The sequence below is a fragment of the Nymphalis io genome, chromosome 29 (genome assembly GCF_905147045.1).
Source record: "Nymphalis io chromosome 29, ilAglIoxx1.1, whole genome shotgun sequence".
In the NCBI taxonomy this organism is placed as follows: domain Eukaryota; kingdom Metazoa; phylum Arthropoda; class Insecta; order Lepidoptera; family Nymphalidae; genus Nymphalis; species Nymphalis io.
Genome location: NC_065916.1, coordinates 4,696,082 through 4,723,673, shown reverse-complemented (window position 1 = coordinate 4,723,673; position 27,592 = coordinate 4,696,082). Strand labels below are relative to the sequence as shown.

General features: G+C 38.8%; 1 protein-coding gene across 1 annotated transcript in view; it reads right to left on the bottom strand.

Moving 5' to 3' along the window:
- Positions 1–27,592, bottom strand: part of LOC126779434 (leucine-rich repeat serine/threonine-protein kinase 1) — a 64,602-nt gene that overhangs the window by 16,120 nt on the left and 20,890 nt on the right. Inside the window, exons 4-17 of the mRNA XM_050503356.1 lie at positions 12,349–12,508; positions 10,134–10,299; positions 8,461–8,576; positions 5,716–5,863; positions 4,984–5,124; positions 4,578–4,745; positions 4,247–4,364; positions 3,404–3,567; positions 3,179–3,339; positions 2,962–3,108; positions 2,488–2,641; positions 2,164–2,337; positions 636–734; positions 179–273 (exon numbers count right to left, since the gene is read on the bottom strand). Coding sequence (XP_050359313.1) covers positions 179–273; positions 636–734; positions 2,164–2,337; positions 2,488–2,641; positions 2,962–3,108; positions 3,179–3,339; positions 3,404–3,567; positions 4,247–4,364; positions 4,578–4,745; positions 4,984–5,124; positions 5,716–5,863; positions 8,461–8,576; positions 10,134–10,299; positions 12,349–12,508 — 2,011 coding nt within the window. The remainder of the gene's footprint in view (positions 1–178; positions 274–635; positions 735–2,163; positions 2,338–2,487; positions 2,642–2,961; positions 3,109–3,178; positions 3,340–3,403; positions 3,568–4,246; positions 4,365–4,577; positions 4,746–4,983; positions 5,125–5,715; positions 5,864–8,460; positions 8,577–10,133; positions 10,300–12,348; positions 12,509–27,592) is intronic.

Below are 27,592 nucleotides of genomic sequence, written 5' to 3'. Positions count from 1 at the left end.
CCGTTTCGGAAAGCTAATACTGCCTTAAGGAACCGATGAGAAACTGACTAGTGATCGTTTTCGACCAACTAAATTATATACGGCTCAGTTATTATCCTAACGGAAAGTACGGCTAATATTTATATTTCCTACGAGCTATAGTGTATAGTACGCAGTGGCGAGCAGTATATATACTCACACGGCGTTTCCTGCGCGGTTGCCGAGCGAGGGGATATCGTCCTCGTCGGGGGAGGACTCGCTCACGTCCAGAGACGGACTTCGAGACGACGACGTCTGCAAAGATCGGGCGGTTATGTTGGTGACGCACCAGATAATTAATTATCAGACATTATTACTGAAAAATACATCGCACTATTTTGGGGAACATTGAATTATAACATAGGATATAGAACTTCCAAAATCAGGGAAAATTGAGTATTTATTGACGTAATCCGGGACTCGAACGACGGACCGCAGATCCTGCGACCACATAAGCAACCCGCTAGATGCAACGCGGTAGGTGACGTCCATAATATAAGCATAGCATATATTTACTTACATTTCTAAATCACGTAGCTGATTTTGATTAATAAAGTCTCTACAAAATCTTTTAAAGCTGAAACTGAAAATAGTAGTAAGATTCTGTGGTAACTTACTGATTGGTCGAAAGCGAACGGTGCTGAGTGGACGGAGGGGGAGGCGCTGGGCGACGAGGAGTCCGACGGGGAGGCTTGCTGCTGCACTTCCGACACGCCCTGGGCACGACACATCAAGCTGGGTTCTTACGATACTCACACTATACAATCACAGCGTCATTCTACTCTATGGTTATTATAAATAGGAGTAAAATATAGTATATTGGTTATAGCTTAAGTAGGATGACATCTATGTATTATATATCTACTGATAACAACCGGCGAGCGACTCAGTAGATTCTCTTTTACACTTTTTGTGAATTACTAGGGCTTTGTGTAAGCTCGTCTGGATAGGTACCACCCACTCATCAGATATTCTACCGCAAAACAGCAGTACTTGGTATTGTTGTGTTCCGGTTTGAAGGGTGAGTGAGCCAGTATAATTACAGGTACAAGGGACATAACATCTTAGTTCCCAAGGTTGGTGGCGCATTGGCGATGTCGCTTACATATGACATGGATAACATTTCTTAGAATTCCAATATCTATGGGCGTAGGTGACCACTTACCATCAGGTCGCCCATATGCTCGCCCGCCTTCCTATTCTATATAAAAAAAGAATTAACTGACTGTATATAAATATAAGAAAGCTTTCAATATTAATAATATACATATTTGCATTTGCATTATATATACATATGTATATCACTATAAAAATATGTCACATCGTTTTGTAACGGAGCGTCGTGTGACATCAATTGCCTGGTTTTCCTTAACTTTATTATGATGATATTTATATCGCCGTCAAAATGAAAATGCAATGTTTTCAAGAATCCATAAACAATTCAACATATCCACCAATGACATCGCGGCAATTCAAGGTAACAGTTGTTTATCTGTCTATACTCCTCGTGTAGTCCGATTGTACTGTAGTCAATTTACTATTTAATTTATTTGAATATTTTTCTGTCACTACACATAATGACGGATTATCAAAATTCTTATATGGAATCAAATATATAGTTAACCGTTAAGGGTCCGTTCACACAGACCGGCTCGGAGAGCATCGGCCTGCTTTTTTCTTTTCACACAGACCGGGTCGTATACGCTTGGAATTGGCCGGAGCGGAGCCGCCAACTATTTCACATCGACCGGCTGGAAGAGATCTGAAAGCGGGTGCGAGCGAGAAAGAGCACGCAAGCGGAGCCGGTCGGCTCCTTTTATTACTTCACACGAAGCGCGTTCAGGCATTTTTAATGACAAAAAAGGTGCAAATGCAAAAATAAACTTTACTACAATCACTCAAAACACTGTTTCCAACGTGATAAAAATCTGCTCTCCTCTCCGAGCCGGTCTGTGTGAACGGACCCTATGCCACGAATTCATGGGAAAAAATAATTGCTATTTATGTTAATTGAAATACACTCTACTTAAGTATAAATTAAAACAAGTAGCATGAGGATTGACTGACTGTGAATTGTCTAATTGACGTTAAGATATTTTATAGAATATCCAGTACTTCACATCTTGCGTGTGTGTGTTGTGTTACCTCATCTCCTGTGGGCAGGTCTTTGAGGTGGTTGAGTGCAGCGTTGAGGTCTCTTAGCGCTGGAGCTTGCCACATCTGTGGTGGTAACGCACGCAGCTTGTTGTTGGACACGTCCAGGCTGGTCAGAGAGGGGAGGGAAAAGAGTTCCGGCGGGAGTTCCTCCAGACGATTGTCCTGGAAAAATTTAAAGTTATACGAAATAGATATTAGTTTTGGGGTGTGAACGGAATGTGTGTGTCGTATCAGCACAGATTATATATTTCTATGTTTGAATATTCGTTGTAACTCAAGCTAGACAGTCACCGAGGCCGTGTAGCCCCGTACCTGTAAGTACAGCTCCTGCAGCACGGGCGCGGTGTACACCTCGGTACTGCGCTTCACCTGCTTCTTCCCGCGCCGCCGGCCCTCCACCTCGTCCTCGAACGGGTCCTCCGCGGTCGGCAGACGTTCCAGCTTGTTCTGCGCTACGTTGAGATATCTGATAGAGATTTTTTGATTTAATTATGTGTGGGGTAATTAGTTCATACGTTCCAGACCAGACAGTGACCCGACAGAGACACATTATTTAGTAGAATAATCAAAAACAATATTGTCAGAAGTACGGCGACACTTCAGGAGTTGAATTACATACGTGTGACGTGCGGTCGTCGGGTGACATCGCAGGAAAACTAACTGAAACAAAACGGTTAAAAAATCTGCCATACGGCTATTAGGGACACTATGATGATGTGTTAGACAGTGTGGAGCGCTCCATACACACATTTGGCTTTACACGAGCTGTTTGCGGGTGCGCCTCACCTCAGACTGAGCAGCGAGAACAGTTCGCGCGGCAGCAGGCGCAGCTCGTTGTTGGCGAGTTCGAGGCGGGTGATGGCCAGCGCGGCGCTGCCGGCGGCGCCCAGGCGCGGGTTGACGCGCAGCGCTGCGCTCGCCAGCCAGCTCATGCTGCACAGCACACGCACTGGTCAGTCTCGTGTGACGGGCCGGTCGCCCTGCGCCCCCCGCACCCACTCACCGCAGGCGCGCCAGCTGGCAGCGCAGCTCCCGCCAGTTGACCATGACGGGCGTGGTGGGGCAACGCGCACTGTATGACAGCGCAGGGTCCGCGTCGCGCGCGTTGAGCACGCTCTGCGACACGCGCGACTTGTCCAGCTTGTAGTCGGGGTCGGGGTAGGCCTGCGGACGGCGCTCGGTCAGTCTCAGTGCGGCGCGGGTGTGCTGTGCCCGTGCGGGTACCCACCTTGGTGGCGAGCAGCGCTGCGAGTAGCTCCGATAGCCCGTGGCGAGCGCACTCACGCAGCGCTCTGCCGCCGGGGTCGGTGGCTCCGGCCGCCAGCAACATCTCCACCACCTGCACGTGCTTGGCTCGCGCCGCCACAGCTAAGGCGGTCCACGGCCCGTCTCCTGAGAAGAGCGGCTAACAATGTACGCATTTAACACGCTGGCATTCGTTGTGTGAGCAATCAGGGTGATACAGCCTAGTGATAGCTTTTTCTCTGGTCTCAGTTTGATTCGGCATGGTAATTTCTCATTTGCCAAAACCTTGTCTAGAAAGCCTAAACAAGAGGAAAACATTTTCCACAAAACAAATTGCCTCGTTTATCAAGCCTAGTTACGCATAAGTAGATATAAACAATTCCCCGTTATATAAGCCCAGTGACGTACTAGATATTAGATTTTTTGGGACATTAACGAAATGATGACAATCATATAATGTTTATTTTATATAATGTAATTATATAAGAGACACAAAAATATATAATTTGTTTACATATTGTTGTGAAACATGGTAAACGATATGCTTTATAGCATTTACTACTAAATGTTTTCAACTTCTTCAATTTCTTCTTAGTCTGTCTGTTAGATAATGTTAATCTCAATTTTGTGCACCAGGCAGTTTTTGCTTTTATCAGTTCAGAGAGAATCGTGCATTTTGAAGATTAAATATTTATTTTCCAGTACAAGGATTCAAGTAAATATTATTTGGGAGTCGGCGTTACTTTGTACATTTGAAATTCAACGTCACTTTCAAAATAATAAATGAGTAACTCTTTTGCACCTCACAGTAGTCACCGGTACTCACGGTCGTCGCTGTAACCGGGGCGCGCGGGGGAGGGCGAGGGCGAGGGCGAGGGGGAGGCGCGGCTGCGGGTGACGGACGCGCTGCGCGAGCGGCGCCGCGCCTCGCGACACTCGGGCTCCTGCACGCACAGACACACTTTACTGCACCGACTATAGTAAAAGCGACAATTACGTTCTCGGAATGGCATTTCGGCGGCCAATCGTAAAAACAGATGCACAATGACGAGTGGGCGATTCGACACGCCCGGAGAGATAACGCGCAGGACTCTCTGGTCTGTCATGCGCTTTCCGAGTCGCTGCACAGACACAAATTAATAGGACATATCGGTCGCGCCGGGCGTTACCGCGGGCGGCGGCGCGGCGGGCGCGTCGGGCCGCGCGCCGGCGGCGAGCAGGCGGCGCAGCACGCGCGCGTGGTTGAGGCGCGCCGCGCACGCCGCGCAGCTGTCCGCGCCGCGCGCCGCCTCCACGCGCACCGGCCGCACGCGCCGCTCGCCCGCCTCCGCGCGCCGAGCCTGCGGGCGACGTGCGACGAGTGAGAGAGAGAACACGCCGACTCTAAATATTCAGGTATTTTACTTTGGTCGAAGATTCTCATCCAATGAATGAATTTAAAAATTCATGGCCGGCAGTTCGGCGCATCGTCTCAACGTCAACATTTTATAGAAATCACACGAAAGGTTCAGTTATTTTTAAGCTTTTACAGTCTTTAAGGTCCCCTCCATTCGCTTAGGTAACGCTACTCACTGCGCTGGGTTTGTTTCCGGCGCCGGTGAGCTTGCTCACGATGGCGTGTATCCCGAGCGAGATGCCCGCTCGTTGTGGACTCTGCACCGGCTGCGGCTGTACCGGGACCGGCTCTGCGCCCGTCGTCTGAGGCTACGCAGATATAAAATATATAAAAATAAACAGTTTATTGTCTTTATTACATCATTTTCGCTCTAGTCTATGAGAAGCTATAACAAACTTAAAATTTACATATTTCCTCGTAGAGGTTTTTCAATTATACTGGTGGTAGAGCTTTGTGCAAGCTCGTCTGGGTAGGTACCACCCACTCATCAGATATTCTACTGCAAAACAGCAGTAATTGGTATTGTTGTATTCCGGTTTGAAGGATGAGTGAGCCATTGTAATTACAGGCACAAGGGACATAACATCTTAGTTCCCAAGGTTGGCGGCGTATTGGTGATGTAAGCGATAGTTAACATTTCTTACAATGTCTATGGGCGTTGGTGACCACTTACTGTCAGGTGGCCCAAATGCTCGTCCGCCTTCCTATAGATATATCCACCCATAGATATTGACGCTGTAAGAAATAATACCCATCCCTTACATCGCCAATGCGCCACAGACCTTGGAAACGAAGATGTCATGACCCTAATGCCTGTAGTTGCAATGTCAAAGTGCACTTTACACTATAATCACTGAAAATTGTAGTCGTCGAGTTCCACCAGCGTGGTCGGCGCGTACCTGGTGCACGGGCACGGTGTGCGCCAGCAGCGCGTCGACGACGGCGGCGTTGCCGAGCGTGCACGCCACGTACAGCGCCGTCTGCCCGCTTGCGTCGCGCGCGTTCACGTCGAACGCGAACCGGTACTGCCACTTGCCGCTCGCGTCTCTGGAATACACATCACCCCGTTTTATTGCCTCCACTGCTGGCAGGCGGAGAATTACGCTCAGAGATCCCATTCACGGAATTGGTATTCAACGGAGAAATGCAGCTAGTATTCTTCTTCAAAAATCGAGCTCAGTGGCGTTCCATTGGAGAAGCCTATGACCAGCAGTGAGCGATGAAGAGTTGACGAGATTCTTCGTGCCACTATTCTACGCGGTCATGATTTGTATAATCATGAATTAAGTAGCTATTTTAAATTAGGTTGATATATATAATAGTTAATCGTCCCGGCTTCGAGTAGATAAGAAGAATAATGTATTTTGGATAGGATTTGCGTAAAATTCGTTCTTAATGAGTGTCTACGTCGGGGAAGGGGTAACTGTGACAAATTTCAAGGCATATGGACTGATAGTGTAGGAGATCTCGTGATGAGTGGTTTTGTGCTATATATATTAAAACTGTAAATATCGTTAGCATGTAGCAATCCACGCGTGCTGTTTAGGGAAGTGAGGAACATTTGAAGTCATGATTGACCCGTGCGTCACACGTGGGGTCAGCGCGAGGCTCTTACATCATCGTTATCAAATCACATTACAATGGTTTATTAAATAACTTTATATATGAGTTGACGAGCAATAGTAAAAAGGTTAACAAACAACCTCTAAACATGCCAAAGCTGTAGAAATAAATACATAAAGGCACACTAGTGTTGCAGACGTAGCTATGCGACTGGATGTTTTTAATCGACAGACACATCCACAAGTATACCTACACTGAAATCTTTAGCTGAAATATCAAATTCTCACGTAAATTGATATGGAATTGTTAGGAATATTTTCCGAAAGGACGTGGCCTAGCGGCTCGACTTGATCAAGCGATGGTCGTCGTGGTAGGAACTGGCCCTGCCATGCTCATCGGCCGGCCAGGCTGACGTCATTGATGCCAACTGGGGGTATTCACCCCAAATTTAGGGCGATTCAAGAGGTCTAGGGGGTTTTTTAGGGGGGTATTTATTTAGGGGGATTTTTTATGGGGTCTATTATTCAAGATTTTTGGCTTTCCTTAAAAAAACACACGACTCTATACAATTTATATTAAGCCTCGAACCCAACCAATAAACTAAACCAAATATAAACTCCAAGCGTGGTTATAACTGAAATATCAAACAACTAAAATATATTGAGATTTAAATAATAGCTCCCGTTGAGCTATTATATAGCGCGCTTGTACAACACGTAGGAGTAGTGGGAATGAAAAATAAAAATCGTTTAATTTCATTGTTATCATCATTAATATTATTAGGTCATTAATGAATGTATGTAAATGTGTAAAAAAACACCCGCGTAAATACAACAGCAATTTTATACTTGTAGGAATGTATTTTTAATTTGTGACCAAATCTCCTGAAGACCGGGCCGCATATAAAGTAGTTAAATGTGCTACTAAACGAGCAGCTGCCAAAGCCCGCTACCAGACGTTGTCACCTCTTTATGACACGCTTGAGACAAACGAGGGTCAAAAGACTATCTTCCGTTTGGCAGAAGCTCGGGAGAAAGCGACACAAGACATTACAAAATGTCTTTGTGTCAAGGACTCAAATGGCACTGGTTTGCGACGCAGTTAAGGTGAAGGAGAGGTGGCGCGACTACTTTAACGTGTTACTTAACACACAACACGGTAATGTCTCTCCTCCAGAACTGCCTCCTAATCTCGGACTTGTTGCACCGGTAACACCTGACGAGGTACTCAAATGTCTTCGTACAATGAAGAACCGAAAATCCGTAGGCCCTGACGACTTGCCGATTGAAGCGTGGAAAGCGTTGGGTTCTCATGGTGTGAACCTACTTACTGACCTTTTTAACCGAATACTTACTAGCCGGAAGATGCCCAACTCTTGGAGATTGAGTATCATTACTCCAGTATATATAGGCAAAGGTAGTTGTGTACAGGACTGCGAAAGCTACCGCGGTATTAAGGTTATGTGCCACACCATGAAACTTTTCGAACGCGTAATCGATTCAAGGCTCCGGCAAGAATGTACTGTCTCGGAATGTCAATATGGGTTTCGCCCACGCTGTGTGTAAAAAAAATTGTAAAGTGTACAACAAAAAATTTTGGGGTTTTTAATCGATATTTAGGGGAATTTGAAGTTGGTTCTAGGGGGAATATTCTGTAGTAGTTGGCATCACTGGCTGACGTTACTTCACTTCTGCTGGGACTCTCGGTTGTGGAGAGCGAGATATCTCATAAATAATATTTCAGTTGCTCAGTTTTGATTCCTTTGTTCTATTTTTGCGTGTAAATTGTACGTGTCGATATACGTTTACTTTATTGTTGTATAGTTGTTTTGATTTATCTCTTTAAAAAACCTATTTCCATCCTGATTTCTAATAGTATTGTAACAAATTTTGGAAACATTCAACTATGGTCGAAACCGTCGGCTTTTGAACACGACAAATGTAACTCTGTTAAAATGTCCTGCAAACCAATGGAGTGTGCTCACGGTGAAAAAGATTTTACCATAGTTGGTCGACAGTCATAAATAAACGTGGCATTAAATATTTCAATCCGACAAAATGTCCAATGTCGTCATTACTCACGTGTATGTGTTGAGCAAGTGCTCAGGGTAGGGATACTCCAGCAGCAGCGTGACCAGCGCAGGGTGACCACCGATGCAGGCTGCGTGGAGTGGCAGCCATTTCTCCACAGTCTCTTGCTGACGGGAACAATATAAGTATCACATGAAAATAAGAACTTACGGAGCGGTTATCACCCGCGTGCTTTGATTGCGGGCCTGCACTTCAGTAGACTGCAGATATATGAGTAAAAAATAAAAACTAATTCCACGGCAATCCTCGGTTATCTCGGTTAAACGTCGGGCTTAACCGTCGACGGCGTACTTAACGGTACTAAAAGTTTGAAGAAATTTATACAGAAACCCGAAAATAAAGTTTTTCCTTAGATGAGGTTTCTTTAACTCATGAATAAGAACTACGAATACGTGCACATTCACACAGAAAGTCCGAATTTACAAGATCGTTTTAACGCAATATTCCAGAGGTTTCAGGACTTTCAGGATTAGAGTCCATCTTAATGAAACACGCACTCAACTTTATCGTATGTTATTCAACCGCGTCCGTTCTCGGCTTACCTCGCAATGCCTTTTCAAACGATCTTTCGTTACTAATAACAAATGACAACTTCTTTTATAACACAAATTGAATTACTGCAAAATAATTCTTGAAATATAGTTTAATATTTAACATAGATATATTTTTGAACTTTGCATAACTCGAAACGATATATTTTACTCAAATTATTTAAAAAAGTAAGAAAAATTAATGTAAGCAAACATTATTCTAACAGTTTGTTTACAGGGCGCTGCTAGCAGGATTAAAATCTAATTAAGTTTTATTTATTGCATAACACAAATAATTTTGACTTTAAATAATTATATTAATTTTGATAGATTTTATTTTGAATATTTTCACAGTAAATTAAATATTTTGACAATAAATTAAACATCAAATGTCTTTAAAGATCACAAACAATCAAAACAGAGTCTACTATAAATTAAATATTATAAACTTATAAATAATGATAAGACCACACATTTAAACTATTCGAATATAAATTTCGTGTGTTTTAAACATTTATAAAAATAAAATATAATCATTTAAATCATAACTTAAAATATTGATCATATTTGACAATTGAGGCCGATAGATGGCGATATGCGTCTATATGTACAATAATAAACGTACGCGGTGTTCGACATATATTGATGATGTCCTCCTGGCCGATTTCGGCTATTCTCAAGGAAGGTGTTTTAGTGTTTACACAGACACAAGTGCACATTATTTCGCCTCACTATCGTAATCATATGGTTTCCGATACGCGCGAATTTAAGCACGCCCAATTTCGAAACTCCGGACTGCTACAAAGAATATATCTACTGTAAAAGTAACAGCCTGTTAATGTCCCACTGCTGGGCTAAGGCCTCCTCTCCTGCATGTGTCTAATTTCATTGAAATTCTGCCACATGTGTATTCTACCAACCCGCATTGGAGCAGCGTGGTGGAATAAGCTCCAAACCTTCTCCTCAAAAAAAGGGAGAGGAGGCCTTAGCTCAGCAGTGGGACATTAACAGGCTACTGTAAAACCCTATAAAATTTTCCATTTTAATTTTTCCCGACTCTCGATTCAAACATTGAAGCTTGCGGCCTATAAGTGAGCTGACTGGTATTGGAATTATAATAAGCTTGAAGGTCACCTGTATTGCTTCTGGAAAATGATGGAGCAACAGCTGTGCAATATCCGAGTGTCCATGATAGCAGGCGATGTACAGAGGTCCGTAGCGGGTGACGGGGTGCGCTCGGCCGTCGGCTCCAGCCTCTACCAGCGCCGCAGCGGCCGTGGTTGCTCCTAGTTCGGAAGCGCTACAAGCAAACACCTGAAGTTATATAGTTGCCTGGAATTTTCGCTTAAAAATATAACAAATAATACATACAATTTATACATAATATAATACAGCACACAAGCACGAAAATTCTTTGGTTTTTCATACAAAAAACCTTAAAACTGAGTGAACGCGAAAGTAAATTATTTTTGCGTCTGTATATTAAATATCCAACATATTGTGTCGGTGTGTGTATGTGGATCCGATTAGCCCCAAGACAATCTGAGTTGGTGGAGGCAGATTTTTATACCCTGGTATTACCTCACAGGACCGTCAGCTGCGTGGTGTGTGTAGTTGACCTAGCAATGAAGGCATTATAGTGGTTGGTTTTTGTTGGTAACTGCAAACGGAAATGTATCCCTATTTAGACCACCAGAGGCAATAAATGAGGTATGGCTTTTGTTTTTCTATTATTTATTGCTTAATGTCCACAGACTAAACAAACGTGCCTTTGTTTATCTTAATTAACAATAGCAATTGATTTCTTTTGCACATTACATTGCATATATTGCAAATTTAAACAACGAAGCCATACCATTGTTTTTTGTAATTAAGTTCCATTATATAATTATCAATCTTGTAATGATCGATACGTATGCCACGTTACTTAAGGAGCTTCACTGTTCACTTCTACCGGCTCCAGCAATAGTTCCATAAAGGTCAAGCTCTGTCACGTTTTAGCGTTAACCCTAATTGTTTTAAAAACTTGACATTTATCAAATCTATTCGGAATTATTTTGGAAATCAGGCTATTATGCCCACCACGGTATTCTATGGCAAGTGGCTCCTTTGACTCATAGGAATATTAGGAGAAATAAACCAAACCAACTACGGGATCTAAGATGATTCGTCCCTTGTGCCCAGTGTGAAGTAGTGTTGCTTCTCGATATACCACTATCGATAGACAATCGATTGTTTATCGATAGTTAAAGTGTAAGCAATTGTATCGATAGGGTATCGATATTATAGTCACGTGTGAATACTATCGGTTTTATTGATAGCTCACCGTGAGCAACACTATATATATAAAACCAATAGTATTAACACAACACGATAATTTACATAGTACTATCGATAGCCTGAATTAGACTTGTGTCGCTCGCGAGCGAGATATTATATATAGTATTGTAGGAATATAGGAGGGTAGTAGTGGGAGGAAGTGTATTTAAAGGAGGGTGGACGGTAGACAGGTCTCTTTTTGCTATCGTGTGTTCGGTCGATTGGTGTCATACTGTGTTATTTTTGTAATCCATTGCGATTAAGTTTGTTAGTGTCGTGTTGCTAAGAAATGTCTTCCGACGGGGCGTGGCCTAGCGGCGCGACTTGATCACGTGATGATCATCATGGTGGGAATTGCCCTGCCGAGCTCATCGGCCAGCCGGGCTGGCTTTAGACACATCTGCCTGGACTCTCGGTGGTGACGGATATCTCCTAAATAATATTCCAGTTGCTCAGTCTTGATTCCTTTGTTCTATTTGTGTTTATTGTTGTATAGTTGTTTGGACTTATCTCTTTTTAAAAAAACCTATTTCTATCTTGATTTCTAACAGTATATATAATATTATAAATATCTTCTATATATTTATATAAAAAATATATATCGCACTAAAGGGGAGAGTATATCAGTAGCTCATAATTTCCTAAACTATATCTTTACATCCTAGTAATAAGATTGAATTCAGATTAACTCGGAGCGAGAGCGAGTGGTGAGCGATACAGATTACATGAATAAAAATATGTATGAAAAAAAATATTATACGCCGTATACAGCGATATAAGAGCGGAGTAGGCTCGAGCCTAGGTCGGTAACTTTTAATTAATTTTTTTAAATGAATAAAATTCAAATGTAATTTAAAGTTTAATTTAAATACAACCGTCTGGAGGGTCAGATTATTAAAAGATTTTAGATTTTCAATCTTTCGTAGACCTAGGACAACCAAGGTACCACAACCGCCGTACTTATCACTCAAACCGTAACATAGCAATAGATCATCTTTATAATTATTTTGAACGATGAATATTAACTCACACATATAACAACGTATTCGCGCCCCCAGGAGTGAGGTTGGCCACAATTCCAGCTGCTGATCCAAGTTCCGTCAGTCTGGTCTGCAGCGCCGTGGCATCCCCACGCACCACCAGCTCGCGCAGCTGTGCATGCTGCGACGCACGCTCCCTTTCCAACGCATCTGTGGAGGAAATGTTACTTGTCAAACTAAACACCTAACTAACATTCAATAACATTTAATCGTTATATAATAATATTATTTGTATAATGTATAGCTTATGAGGCCGCAGGACTATATTCAAATCATCTCTTTTAGCCCCTCGATCCACCACAGTAGCGCCCAACAGTCTCTTCATAATGTGAAATATAATGTTCCCACTCTTTTTCTTTTTCTTTGCGGGTAGGAGTAAATCAATATAGCCAAGCTTTACTTTGCTCTGACAAACTTTAATTTAAAAAAATGTTTTAAGTGTTTGTTACCATAGATTAAACATGTGTAGCGTCACATTACCCCTCAGCAAGTATTCTCCTGTATAATTTCACTCTATATCATCACTACCACATCACAACAGCACATTATGGAAACCATTAAAGAGTCTGTCTGCCATGACAGAATTATTTAACAACAAAATGAATGAGTTCCAGCAAGATCTACAAAAAATTCCTCGCCTACTACAACTTCTTCTTTGGCCTCAGAATTCACGACCTTTAAGTCGTTTATTATTTCCGCACTTAACACATTGCAGCGACAATTTGAGTTTCTTGCAAGAGAGATGGATCGTCAGGACATGCGTAGAAGACGAAGACTGCTTCTTTCACATGGAGTACAAGAAGAGAAGTCAGAGGAAACAACATCCGACTTCACTGGTCTCGTAGTTCAACTATAACTTTCTCACGAAGGCTACGCTTGTGTAGGAAGCTGGCAATCCAGGTGCATAGCTGAGCAGGCAGACCCAATGCCGGCAGCTTGGAGAGAAGACTTTTGTGCCAGACCCTGTCGAAAGCCTTGGAGATATCGAGGCTGACAGCCAACGGTTCTCCATGCTTGTCGATAGCTTCACCCCAGAGGGGTGTTACGTACGCTAGAAGATCACCTGTGGACCGTTTTGGTCGAAACCCGTACTAATCGCCAACTGATTGGTTGGCGGTAAGTGCCTGTGTTCCCCAAGGCGGCGTCTTATCTCCTCTTCTGTTCTCAATTTTCATTAGCTCTGTAACTCAACATATCTCTTCTTCCTACCACTTGTATTCAGACGATCTCAAGATTTATGCCCATTCCAAAATTACTGACCTACCACATATATTCAATTAATTATTTCTGACTTAGACAAAATTTAAAAGTGGAGTATTTCTTTTGGTGTCAAGGTAAATCCTACCAAAAGCTATTATAATTGGTAGTTATAAATTATTACCCCGTGTATACTATTCTCGTTTGCTAGCTGTTGTCTTCAACAATACTGAAATCCCATTGAGCAGCAAAGCTAAAGATTTAGGAATATATATTGATCAAAATTTCTCGTGGATGTCACAAATAAGCGAAATGCACAGGAAAATGTTTCACTCGATTGGGTCCATTCGTAGATTACGTAATTTTCTACCAATTCTTACCAAAATTGCGTTAGCTAAGCCATCCTCCTGCCCATCCTTGATTACGCTGACACCTGCTATCTTGAGCTAAGAATTAAAAGGAGCCATTAAATAAATCGAGTGTATTAAAAATCTCTGTATTCGGTTTATATTCGGACCACATTTCTGAATTTCGCAAAAAACTCGAGTGGCTCCCAATCCGTCTTCCCAGGTATACTAGTATTCTTTTTCTTCTCTACTGTATATTTTTTTCATCCAAATTCTCCGCACTATCTTAAACACCGTTTTGAATTCCTTAAGGACTCGCACGGCCGCACCCTACGTTCTGACGATAGTCTAATTCTTAAAATTCCTTCTCACTCTTCTTCTTTTTATACCAATTCCTTCTCTGTCCAAGCAGTTCGCCTATTGAATTCCTTACCACTCCACTTAAGACGATCTCAAACTATTAACACATTTAAAATCCGACTCAAGGCAATTATTTATCTTTATAATTATCAGGGAGTGTTGTTTTATTATCTGCCGCACTTCATTGCTATTTATTATTATAATTATCATAATTACATATTTTTTTGTATATATATTGGTATAGTATTGTATATATATAAATATTTTTATTTATATTTATTTAATTTGTAAATTTTTTTTTTTATATATGCCCCGGGATGGCAAATGACTCTACTCCACCTGATGGTAAGTGGTAGTAGAGTCCAAATGCGACGACGGCCAGTACAGTCGGGAAGAATGTTCTGTACTAGCCGTCCCCGCCTTGCCGGCCCGCAAGATGCCTCTTCACGCCTCGTTTGAAGGAACCCGGTTTGTAAGAGGAGGGGAACACGTGAGCTGGTAAGGAATTCCATTCTTTGGTAGTGCGACAAAGAAAGGAGTTGCCAAATTTCTTTGTGCGCGATGGAATTGATGTCACAGTTAGGCGGTGACATCGAGAACCGCGTGGACTTAAGAAGGAAGGGGGAAGCAGGAATTAGAGAGAATAATTCCTCAGAGCACTCGCCGTGATACAGTCGATAGAAAGCGCTCAGTGCTGCTATCTCGCGACGTAAATTAATATATTGTATTTGTAATTGAATATATTGGTGTAAAATAAAGCATATTCTATTGTATTCCATTCTTATAGTACCTAATATTGTTTTTGTTATGTATTAATATTGTTCCCAGTCTTCATTCGACCGCTTTGTTCTCAAGCGATGTTTCAATCGTTCTATTTAATTAATTACTCATTATATTATTTTAAAAATAAATCCACTTGATCATTTCTTTAAATTTAAATAAATTAAACAAAATATTATTTTTCATTGAAGTGATCAATCAAAGTATATAACTTGCGCTTCCTTGCTATACTTTTTAATAATCATATTAATTAGAAATTAGAGAAAAACAAAAAAAAACAATATTATTTTACATATGAACCACTATGTCAAATAATAAGCTACCGTGCCTCGGAAAGCACGTAAAGCCTTTCGTCGTTCTCCTGAACTCATCCCGGTCGTGTCGCATTGGCCGTCCCATCGGATTATAAGAATGTGGCAATGTGAACTTTACACTCCAACTGCAAAAAGTTTGATGGACGCCGTAGCCGACATCGTTTCCACTATTATTATTATTATTAGTAAGATCGTTTTACGTTATGCTCATAATTAAGACAGCGCTATCAATGTTTAAAGTTATGGCTCGCACCGCAAACTCCATCCACCTTCACTTTCTATTAAATTATAAACTTTCACTTTAATGTTTTTTATAGTGAATACAATTCTCTCGCTATTTGTTTTACCAAATCTACTTCTATCTATCCGGCGGTACGGCAATCTGTTACGTCTGGGTTCACGTTCAATCGGTGTTCTTGTGCGAGTACCCATTAAATAATAATAATAATAATAAAATATAAATTCCTCATTAAATATATCATGCGAATGAACTTGAATATTAATATAATAATAAATTGAGCCAGTGTAATTACAGGCACAAGGGACATAAAATCTTAGTTCCCGAGGTTGGTGGCGCATTGGCTATAAGCGATGGTTGACATTTCTTACAATGCCAATGTCTAAGGGCGTTTGGTGACCACTTACCATCAGGTGGCCCATATGCTCGTCCACCTTCCTATTCTATAAAAAAAAAAAATATTCTACCGCCAAACTACTTAGTACTGTTGTTTTCTGATGGTAGAGTGAGTAAGACCCTATTATATATAAATTTCTTGAAATGTCAATTGCACTAGATAATTCTGAACAGACTTCCGTCGATTAGCATTATCAATGAGATAAATTGAGCCGAAGGTCGGACTTGGACCAATACGGAAACAGACGTTACTTGGACGGTTGTTTAATGACACACTTGATCGTAGATAGTATGCTTAAAACTAGCATGCTGCCTGCACTGTACAGTCTTACTGCACAACAAACAAAAATTGTGCTATTTGATAAATAGCACGTTCAAAAATAACTTGATTAACATATTCGAAATGAGCATGCTATATGTATACTATATATAATATAGCATACCAGCAAAACCCGGCTGACGTTGTCCTTTATATACCAATTGGTCAAACGGTACACAAATAGATATACCAACATCATTTTTTATACATACAAAATGTAAAAAGAACGTCTTATATATAAATTATGACACATAATTGATCAAACTTTGTCCACGGCTTATAGATTCGGGTAATATTCACTGCAATATGCAAGAATATTATTCGTTTTGGAGCGAATGATTTCTTGTTTGAGCGTAATATGGATCGGTGTTCTTCTTATTTTTAAAGTTCACTCGCATGATATATTTTAAAAGATACGACAATTTTAATCTTTATTAAACGTCCAAGGTAACCGGAGAAAATGGCTTCGCAAATAACCTACGACTTTTACTTATCTATAATAGTTAAAAATAATGTGTATACCTTAAAAGGCAGACATATGTTATCGCTCGTACATTGTTTCCATCTAACACGTATTATTAAGCGTATAATAACTATATATATAGTATTAAGCGTATGATAACTATTTTTTGGACAAAACCACGTCATATTTTAGCCGTTTTATACAAAATATTTAAAACATATCATTTGATATATGTATAAAAATCCTCCATCGTTTATCGCTCTTTCTGTTAGTGAAAACCGTATCAAAATATGTTGCGTGGTTTAGAAGTAGTAAGCGGAGACACAGACAGAGGAAGAAGCGACATTGTTTTATATTATTTAGAGAAGATATACGTAAACAAAAAGAGTAGGCATACATTTCTTAGAAGTAATTTTGATAAACATATTTAAACACAGAAAAAAGTTAAAAAAGGTTATTCTTCGTCTGATATTTCAAGGGCGTTTTTTAGTCCTATTTGATAATTTAAACGCGTTAAAGAGTTATTTTTATCTCATAAATAAGCTATCGTTAAAGGTCAATTGGAGTGTGATATCATTATGATTTTTTATTTGTAACGCAAAATATCGTTGTTTGTGTAATGTAATAAAATAACGTAATTAAGCTTTGTGTAGGCTCGTTTGGGTGGTACTAAGCCAACCATGCAAATGGTCGAAGGTGATATTAATATATGAGATGGTCAGTGTTAAAAGCCCTTTCTACGAAATTGGTCCACAATTCTGCCATGAGGTATGGCTATCGTTCAGGGATAGGACAATATTTTGTCCGTGGCGTCGCTCACAGAGTAAAGTACATCTCTAGAAATTTATAAAATAGTTTATAGAATATATGCAATGGTCGATATCAAAACCTAAACTAAATCAATTGGACACGTTAACCCATACAACGAAGCAAAATAACGCAGTTTAACGTATTTATTTGCTTTTGTTATAGAAATCTACAAATTTATAATGGTATGGCATACTGTCATACAGTATGCCATACCATTATAACAACAACAACAATGCCATAACAACATATACAATTGAGTCGGAATGGCCCAATAGCCCAGGCCCATATGAATCTTAGAAGATTGTCGGTTCAAAACCGCACCATAGATGTTTCAAGTTTTTAGGTTGTTTTATTTTATTTAGAAATCAGAACATCATATCACATTAATATAAAGAAATATAAACATAATACCAATAAAGTTTCCACAATTCATTACAATGCGAGCAAATGAAAACAAAGTGTAAGTTACATGAATAAATTAGCAATTAATTATTATACGTGACGATAAAACAATATTAACAAATTGTGATTAAGATAATTCAATCAAAATAATGATACTTAACAACAATAATAATTATTATCATTATTTAAAATTGAGACTTTTCGTTTGAATTAAATTCTGAATTGAATCAGTAAAATAATTAATCGGTTATACGATTTGTTGAGGTGTTCTCGTCGGTTGAAATTCTGCCCCATCTACACGACCACGTATTATGCAACGTGGTGTAAAAGCTCCAAGTATTCTTAAGGGGAGGGCGTTATTATTTTGTATATTTGATTACCCACCTGCCTGCCACGGATCCTTAACATCATCTATGAAGTACTGAGCGGCGTCGTAAGCATCGTCCGTTTTATCGCTGTCGTCTGGCCGCTTGCTCCGTGTTGGCGAAATTGTTGCCTTCTCTGTCGGTACTTTGATGTGATTGGAGGAGCGCAACCGACGTAACATTTTGGTAACAAAAGTTTTAAAGATTCACACGTTCCCACATTAGATTTGTTCATTTATATTTGAAACACTGCTTTATATATTCTTTAACACTTTTTAGAATCATATTTTGTTTTTTATTTGTTATCTTGAACCTGAAGTAAAAACCTAAGTTTGCAAGTGAAAGAGATAAATATAAAATGTTTGGTATATATCCAAATAAATATAACTCAAGCGTCTGTCTGTGATTTCAAAATAACTGCCTTTTTAAATTTGTCTACTTATTTGCAAGTTAACAAAAGTAAATCGATCATTATTATTACATTGTCTCTTTGTGGTTTTGTCCGCGTTAAAAATTAGACCAAAAAATATGTAATCGAATTATTAGAAGTATTTCAAAGTACCGTTTTGTTTAATTACATCAAAATCAATTCGATAAATAGCATTGTTTCGCTTCCGAAGATAATAATCGGTTTAGGATTATAATTACGAACCGCGTATTCGTTAATTTTAATTATACACGTTTTTATAGAGTAATAATTCGTTTCAATTATATTTTATTAATATTTTTCGTAACTTTCATTTTAGATAAAGTTTTTTTTTTTAATATCCGGTCACGCTCGATACTACATGTTCTGGCTGTATTAGTCAGTCAGGCATTTTAGTTATCAGCACCTGGAGACAAATTCTACTAACAAATTGTCATTGTATCGAAGCGTGATCGTTGCCGTTTTTCAGTTATACTATTTGCTAATTTAATTATGGACTATTGCCATAAAAATAACTAATTTGATTTTGACATAACGGTATATGTCAACATATTATCGATTCGGTTCCGATTCGAATAAATACAGATGATTCAAAGTTGGATCGGGAATTCTATTGAGGTTCAATTTATAGCATGACATGACATGACGTCTCTACGATAAATATGCTCAATATAGACGGATAGGTCTGAGGTAATAACTATAGAAGTAATGAAGTCGGGCCGGTTGTGTGCATGAACACGTCTGTTTGTCCTGAGTCTGGGTGTAATTATCTATATAAGTATGTATTTACAAAAGAAAAGTAGTATTTGTAGTATATCAGTTGTCTGGTTTCCATAGTACAAGGTCTGCTTAGTTTGGGATCAGATCGCCCTGTGTGTATAATGTCCCAGGAAAAAAAAAAAGAAAATACATACAACACTTGTCCAATCACATTTTATAAATTTCAGCATATTTTGTATCATGCAAAAATGTTTTCCTTAAATAAACAAAAAATATTACTTCATAGACATTACTTGATAACTCACACGTTCCACTATTTCTTCCCTTTTAACTTTATTCCTAACATCCTTATTATCCATACTTATTAGTATGGATTATTGCGTAAGTGAGTTTGTTTGTTACGTTTATACGTCCTAACTACTTAATCATTATGAACATTGTCAGAGGTATTGAATAGGACATAAGGTATATAGCACCCTCCCCCCCCAAACCACCCACCACGGGCGAAGCACCGGTCGCTCAGTTTAATATAAGAAACAGAGCAAATATGTCTAAGAAGATTTCAGGTGATTAAGAAAAAAAAGTAAGACATATTGTTTGAGATTTTTTTCCCACCCGATATAATAGACTAAGATCCCGTTTCACAAGACGTATTAATTGCTTCCGGCCCGGTTCCATCTTTATTACCGTTCAAGTCTGTTCGTAGGCAGTAGTCACATTGACCCGAACACACAATAGTAAAATTTTCGCCTTCACTGATTTCCGTTTAGCCTAAAGGTTGACTAGTAGAGAATGCCTTTAGGCATTAAGTCCGCCTTTTGTCATACTACATAATGTGGTGAACGAAAAAGTTTTTAAATAAATAAATAAATAAAATACAATTGTTATCTAAATCTATTCGTACATAAATCTAATATTATTATATATTTACATAAGACATATATATATATACTATAAAATACTCATTATGAAACATAGTGCTAGCAGGTCTAATTTATGCAATACGAGAATGTAAAAAAACCACTAGAAGTGCTCTAGGCCCCAATATTAGGTCGACGTTATTATGTCGCCGTACGATTGCCAAGTCATTATAACTATACTTTAAATTTGAAATTAACTGACTGACTAAAAAAACTGACTGTCTGTGAGTCTTTCGCTTTTATAGCAAAATCACTAAACTGATTTTGATGAAATTTACATTGTGAACGTAGTTTTGTGGTAGCAATTGTAAAATCAGTAATCAGTAACAGGCTGTAAATGTCCCACTACTGGGCTTAAGCCTCCTCTCCTTTTTTGAGGAGAAGGGTATTCCACCATGCTGCTCCAATGCGGGTTGGTGGAATGCACATGTGGCAGAATTAGAGTAAATTCACCGTCAAGCACGAGATTATTTATAAACATAAATTATGCACCTGAAAATTCAGTGACGCTTGACCGGATTCGTACCCACGATCATCAGTTAAGATTCATACGTTCTAACGACTGGGCCATCTCAGCTATTTGAATATGATGAAATTTGGTACGCATTAATCTTAAACACCAAAGACGGATACAGGCTACTTTTACCCAACACATGAACCAACCCCTTCAAACGCGGTCGAGGCCGAGGGTTGAATCTCGGTTATTATAGAAACGAAATAAGGACATCTAGTATTGTTACGATCACTATAAATGTTGGTAACTTTGTGGAAATTTAGAAAACAATTTCACAAAGTTTGGATAAATAAAATAAATCCATGGAAGGAATACAGCGCTAGTCTTGCATTTTTTTACATTTAATGTTTTATCACTGTTTATTCCAGTACGTTCTATAAAAGCCGGTTCGACATGTATATTAAAAGAACCGGCCTGAGACATAAGATAACATAATTGACTTCATACGAAATTAAAAATATCACATGAAGAAATTTTCTACGTGAGTATAATCATATTAGAACGCGGCACGTTGAGGTAATTAAGAAAAACCACAACGCGCTCGGAAGCCTATTTGCGACCGCAACACGACTACTAAGGTTGTAACTTGTCAACAGACACGCTGCTAGCATAATCTAAATCGAAATGAAAACTATACTTTATTCAAATAGCATACATAAGCACTATTGAAGCGTCATTTTATAAGTGAAAATAATGTTAAGGGTACCATCGATGCGTTTAGGATTCTACCGAAACGACAAAAAGCTCAGCAGTTATACCTTTTCTTTAACAAAGCCTGTACTTGGTTAAAGAAAAGGTAAAACTGCTATATATAATATAATATCCTGGGACATTTTTCACACACGGCCATCTGATCCCAAATTAAGCTTGTACAAAGCTTGTGCTATGGGAACCAGAAAACTGATATACTACATATACTACTTTTCTTTTGTAAATACATAACTATATAGAAAATTACACCCAAACTCAGCACAAACAGACATGTTCATGCACACAAATGTCTGTCCTGGATGGGAATCGAACCCATAACCATCGGCGTGAAAAGGCAAGTATCTACCAACCACGCCAACCGGCTCGTTATATAGACTAAATATAGACTTTAAACTTTATGGCGTACTAGATTTCGCTCGCGGCTTCGCTCACCTGTTAGGGAGATATAAAAATTAGCCTATGTTCTTCCTTGGGATTAAAGCTCGCTTTATGCCAAATTTCATCAAAATCGGTTCAGTGGTTTAGCCGTGAAACTGATATTATTAGCCGGGATACTTTGGCACTTATAATATTTAGAACGCCACACATTTATATATATAATTTAATCTGTATACTTTTGCATTGTGTAATAAGCCTCCTCTAATAATGTCTTATCGACATAAGATTTACATGTATTAAATTAATAATGTAAATTAAATCGTACAAATATGTGTTGTACGAAACCACGAACTCCACTTCCCATGCACGTTACTTCTAACATTGTCTCACTATGAAACCAATACTTCCAGCAGAATTTTACTCTTCTATGTAATTGAAATATAACAACTATAGCGCGATTTAACTTACCACTAACGCCATCTATTATCCTAACTATTATATCACTTTTTATAATAAAAAGCACCTTGACATGAGGTATTTATTGTACAATCGAACACCTTACCGCAAACGGTATATTTATTTTACGTTTGTTGATATAACTTTATTTATTTTTATTGCACAACAAAATGAAATTACACGTACAGTATTCAATTCAATTTATTTATTTGCAAAGCTGGAGACAAATTATTGGTAATACAATATTTTAGTTGAGTTTATCGTTAGCCATAAAAACCTAAAATGGTATGTAAATGTATTAATGCTAATATAAAATTACATTTATCCTAAAAAATCCGTTAAATTATAAAACGCGAAAATTTTTAACAATTCTGAACCGTAACCGTACCGTAACCGTAACAGCCTGTGAATGTCCCATTGCTGGGCTAAAGGCCTCCTCTCCTCTTTTTGAGGAGAAGGTTTGGAGCTTATTCCACCACGCTGCTCCAATGCGGATTGGTGGAATACACATGCAGCAAAATTTCAGTGAAATTAGACACATGCAGGTTTCCTCACGATGTTTTCCTTCACCGTAAAGCACGAGCTGAATTATAATCAAAAATTAAGCACATGAAAATTCAGTGGTGCTTGCCCGGGTTTGAACCAACGATCATCGGTTAAGATTCACATGTTCTTACCACTGGGCCATCTCGGTTCAATTCTGAAACTTACATTTAAAACAATTGAATTTTTTATTCATTACACGCTACTGCTTTATACCCTTACACCCTTTATCTAGAAGTCAATATAAAAGCGTATTTATCTCTATATATATATATATATATATATATATATATATATACGAGTACATACCGGACATTTAGCTTTACTTCGTTAATTAAACATATCAGCATAATATAGACATAATACAGTAACAGTAACAGTAACAGTAACAGCCTGTTAATGTCCCACTGCTGGGCTAAGGCCTCCTCTCCCTTTTGAGGAGAAGGTTTGGAGCTTATTCCACCACGCTGCTCCAATGCGGGTTGGTAGAATACACATGTGGCAGAATTTCAATGAAATTAGACACATGCAGGTTTCCTCACGATGTTTTCCTTCACCGTTAAGCACGAGACGAATTATAAACACAAATTAAGCACATGAAAATTCAGTGGTGCTTGCCCGGGTTTGAACCATCGATCATCGGTTAAGATTCACGCGTTCTTACCACTAGGCCATCTCGGCTTCTCATAGACATAATATTTTTTACAATTTCATTAACTGTTATATTAGTCGCTAAAATTTGTTTTTTTTTTTATAGGTATCGTTTGGTTTCTATTATATTTTTACGGTAAATATCGTTAACACATTTAAAGACGTATAATTTCTTGTTTTAATTGTTAATTCTAAGTGTTTAGTGATAAGTTGATGGTGTAACTATTTCAATAAATAAATAAAAAACAACATTCCTAATTTAGATAATTCTTTATTCCTAAACGGTTTAATGTAATGTTATTCCTCGTGAATGATGCAACGACACGAGCGACATTTTATTCGTATCACTTTCAGCCAACGCAATACAGAATTCGTTTGTAAACTTAAATATGTACTTAAAGACGAAACTCGAAACACGATTGAAGTATTGTTTAAGGCATCACGTTCTTTTTTACAAGCTTTTTTAATGTTTGTTTGTTTGTTTGTTTCGGTCAAATTTTGCAAACTGAATTAGAATTTCTTTCATTGATTTTATGGATTGATATTTAGCATGGTTTTTTTTATAGTATAGGTTGGCGGACGAGCATATTGGCCACCTGATGGTAAGTGGTCAACTACGCCCATAGACATTGGCATTGTAAGAAATGTTAACCATCGATTACATCGCCAATGCACCACCAACTTTGAAAACTAAGAGGTTGTCTCTTGTACCAGTAATTACACTGGCTCACTCACCCTTCAAACCGGAACACAACAATACCAAGTACGGTATGTGATGTTTTGCGGTAGAATCTGATGAGGAGCTTGCACAAAGCCCTATTACCAGTAAATGTTGGTTCAGTTCCGGTGTTCTGATTCCATAACCTAGATTGGCTCCGAACCAAGGAACTACTCAATAGTCAACAGCATTTTGTATATAAAGAATTGTTTTTAAAAATGGCTTTACTATTTCTTAATGTTAACATATTAACATGATATTATTATAAAAATCCTACAAAGGTCGTACCGGATACTACTTTTTTTGTTCGTGAATGTGACCTCGTATTATAATTATAAAGCTACCCGTCCCGGCTTCGAACGTTTTTGTCGGTGACTTCGAAATAATTGCCTCTATTAAAGATATCGTGTCTATTTGCAAGTAACCGAAACTACTGTCCGAGGTTATCTTCGAAACGGCTAAAAATTACAAATGCAAATAGTATAAAAAAAAATCCAAAGTACCGTTTAGTCTTTACTTCATCAATACATATAACACCTTAAAGTTTTATCTACTATTTTAGGCTAAATGTTAACACAGGGGCTTTTAAAGATTTTCGTCCCAAGCTGAATCCACGCTGGCAAAACCGCCGGTTCAGCTAGTATTTATCTCAATCGCATCAATACAAAGTAATAATTTTATAAAAGATGATTCTGCCAATTCGACCGCATAATGTAATATGTGTTTCAATGTTACAGATGCAATCGTCTCCTGTGATGCCTATCGCATTACAAGAGAACACGTGCACTCGGCAGTCGTGACGCACTATCTACTTGAAATTATTGATTGGAAGCTGCAGAGAACAGCTCCGAGAGAACAAACTCGAATCTCACCGCATCTCCGCACTCATCGACAATAAAAATGTATCATTAACTACTCCAAAAGATGAATGTGGAAACTGTTACACTCCTTATGGCGAAGCGTGATATTCTCATGACCGATTTAGGCGACGGCTGTCATTCTCAAAGGAGATTTCAATTCTTTTTCAACAGACAGGACCAATAGCTTTACGTGCTTTCGGAGGCACGAGAGTGTACACACTTCCAACTTCCAGAATCAGAACAGCTACTGAGAATTTTCTACACAAAATCCCAAAAACTTTTTATTGGCCCGACTTGGGATTTGGACCCGAGACGTCTGGGTCTGCGCCCTTACATTTAGCCACTAGACCAAAGAGGCAGTCAACACACTACTAACTTAACAATTTCAGGCGTCTACTTAGAAATTCTCGATAGTACTAACGTTAAAACCTTTGTACACTACAGAATTTATAGGAAATAATATATGTATATGTGCGTGTATATGCTGAAATGCTACAATGAACCGCATATTGTTGGGTGGAAGCCCTGCAACAGTTGAAGATAAGAAAATCAGGTCGTTGACAGTTGTGGCTGCGGTTCGCCTTTTATATTTTAGTTACTCCCTCAAAGTAATCCTGTGGCATTGTTCTTAGGGGCACTGTCGCTATACCGATATTATATATATTTGTGTGTGTTTACATATACACATATACATGTGTGTTTCAAAAGTCAATCGAGCAATTTCAATTTTAAGGATATTAAAATATATTTCTCAATATTGTTTGATTGTTACGTCACTCCTCAACAGATGATCATGAAATTTTGCATACACGTACAAAAAAGACATACGGTAAGTACCATCTTCCCACCGACACACGCGGGCGAAATCGAGATTTTTTTTTATAGAATAGGAAGGCGAACGAGCATATGGGCCACCTGATGGTAAGTGGTCACCAACGCTCTTAGACATTGGCATTGTAAGAAATGTCAACCATCGCTTACATATCCAATGCGCCACCAACCTTGGGAACTAAGATTTTATGTCCCTTGTGCCTGTAATTACACTGGCTCACTCACCTTTTCAAACCGGACACAACAATATCAAGTACTGCTGTATTTGGTAATTGTAATTTGTATGTTCTTTGAATATGTAAAAAGTAAATTACATAACTAAAATTTACTTTCTTCATTTTCTTCTCAAGTTTCATGCAACCGGAAATCTTGTTTAAAGTATAGCATTCATAGCTCAAAATTCAGTGACCGGAATAATAATTATGTTACAAAAACTTTGCACTAGGAATCGCCTTAAGAAACACAATTATCGTGTTGTTTTGACAACATTCTCTTCCGGTGGTAACGTTTTGCAGTCAGCGAAGTTCGAAACGAACTTTCAAAGATTTTTTTCTCGAGTTACAAGTTTGGGATGTGACATAGTAAAGGAAATGTTACGGTACAACGCTTCATCGATATTTTGGACTGTCTATTTTCTTGCATTGTCGCCATTTTGTGACGTCATAGCTGTCAGCACAAGTCAGTTGGGCATGGTGAGCAGAATCTACCTAGCCCCCAATAGGCGCTCGCTTATTTATCGTTAGTTGTAAGAGTATATCTTATATACTTTTAGCTTCTTTGAATTTTTATTGTTTTGCCTACCGTACTTTTCTGGAGCCACATTACAGGACGGAGTCATTGACATTACCGTTCCAGTTTGAATCGTTGTATACGTTTTTTTTTTGTTAGCTACACAACAGTATGACAATTTGAAAGTACTGGTAAGACCTGAATAAAATATATTTTGATAAAACGCGCTTGATTTAACGCCAATATACACAAAACCTATAAAACCGGATGAATTTTTCAAAAATCATTATTATAATGAACAAATCTCGTTAAACGAGTTTCGATACATTTAATTATATTCTCAACGTTAAACATACCAACATTTAGTCTATATCGAAGCTATTTAACATAAACTACGTAATAAATCCGCTTCCAACGAACTTGAGGCCTATTCGAAAATCAGCCAGTAAAACGAAAAGGTCGTACCACGCGTATTATTACGATTAGTGTGATGAAATATTGCAAAATGATTATAGACGAGATGCCCAGTGCGTGGGTACTTTTTTTTATACAACAGGTATGCGGGACGAGCATATTGGCCACCTGATGGTAAGTGGTCATCAAAAGCCAATAGACATCGGCATTTTAAGAAATGTTAACCATCGTTTACATCGCCAATGCGCTACCAAGAATTAGTTCCCAAGAACTAAGATGTTATGTCCCTTGTGCCTGTAATTACACTGGCTCACTCACCCATCAAACTGGAACACAACAATACCAAGTACTGCTGTTTTGCGGTAGAATAT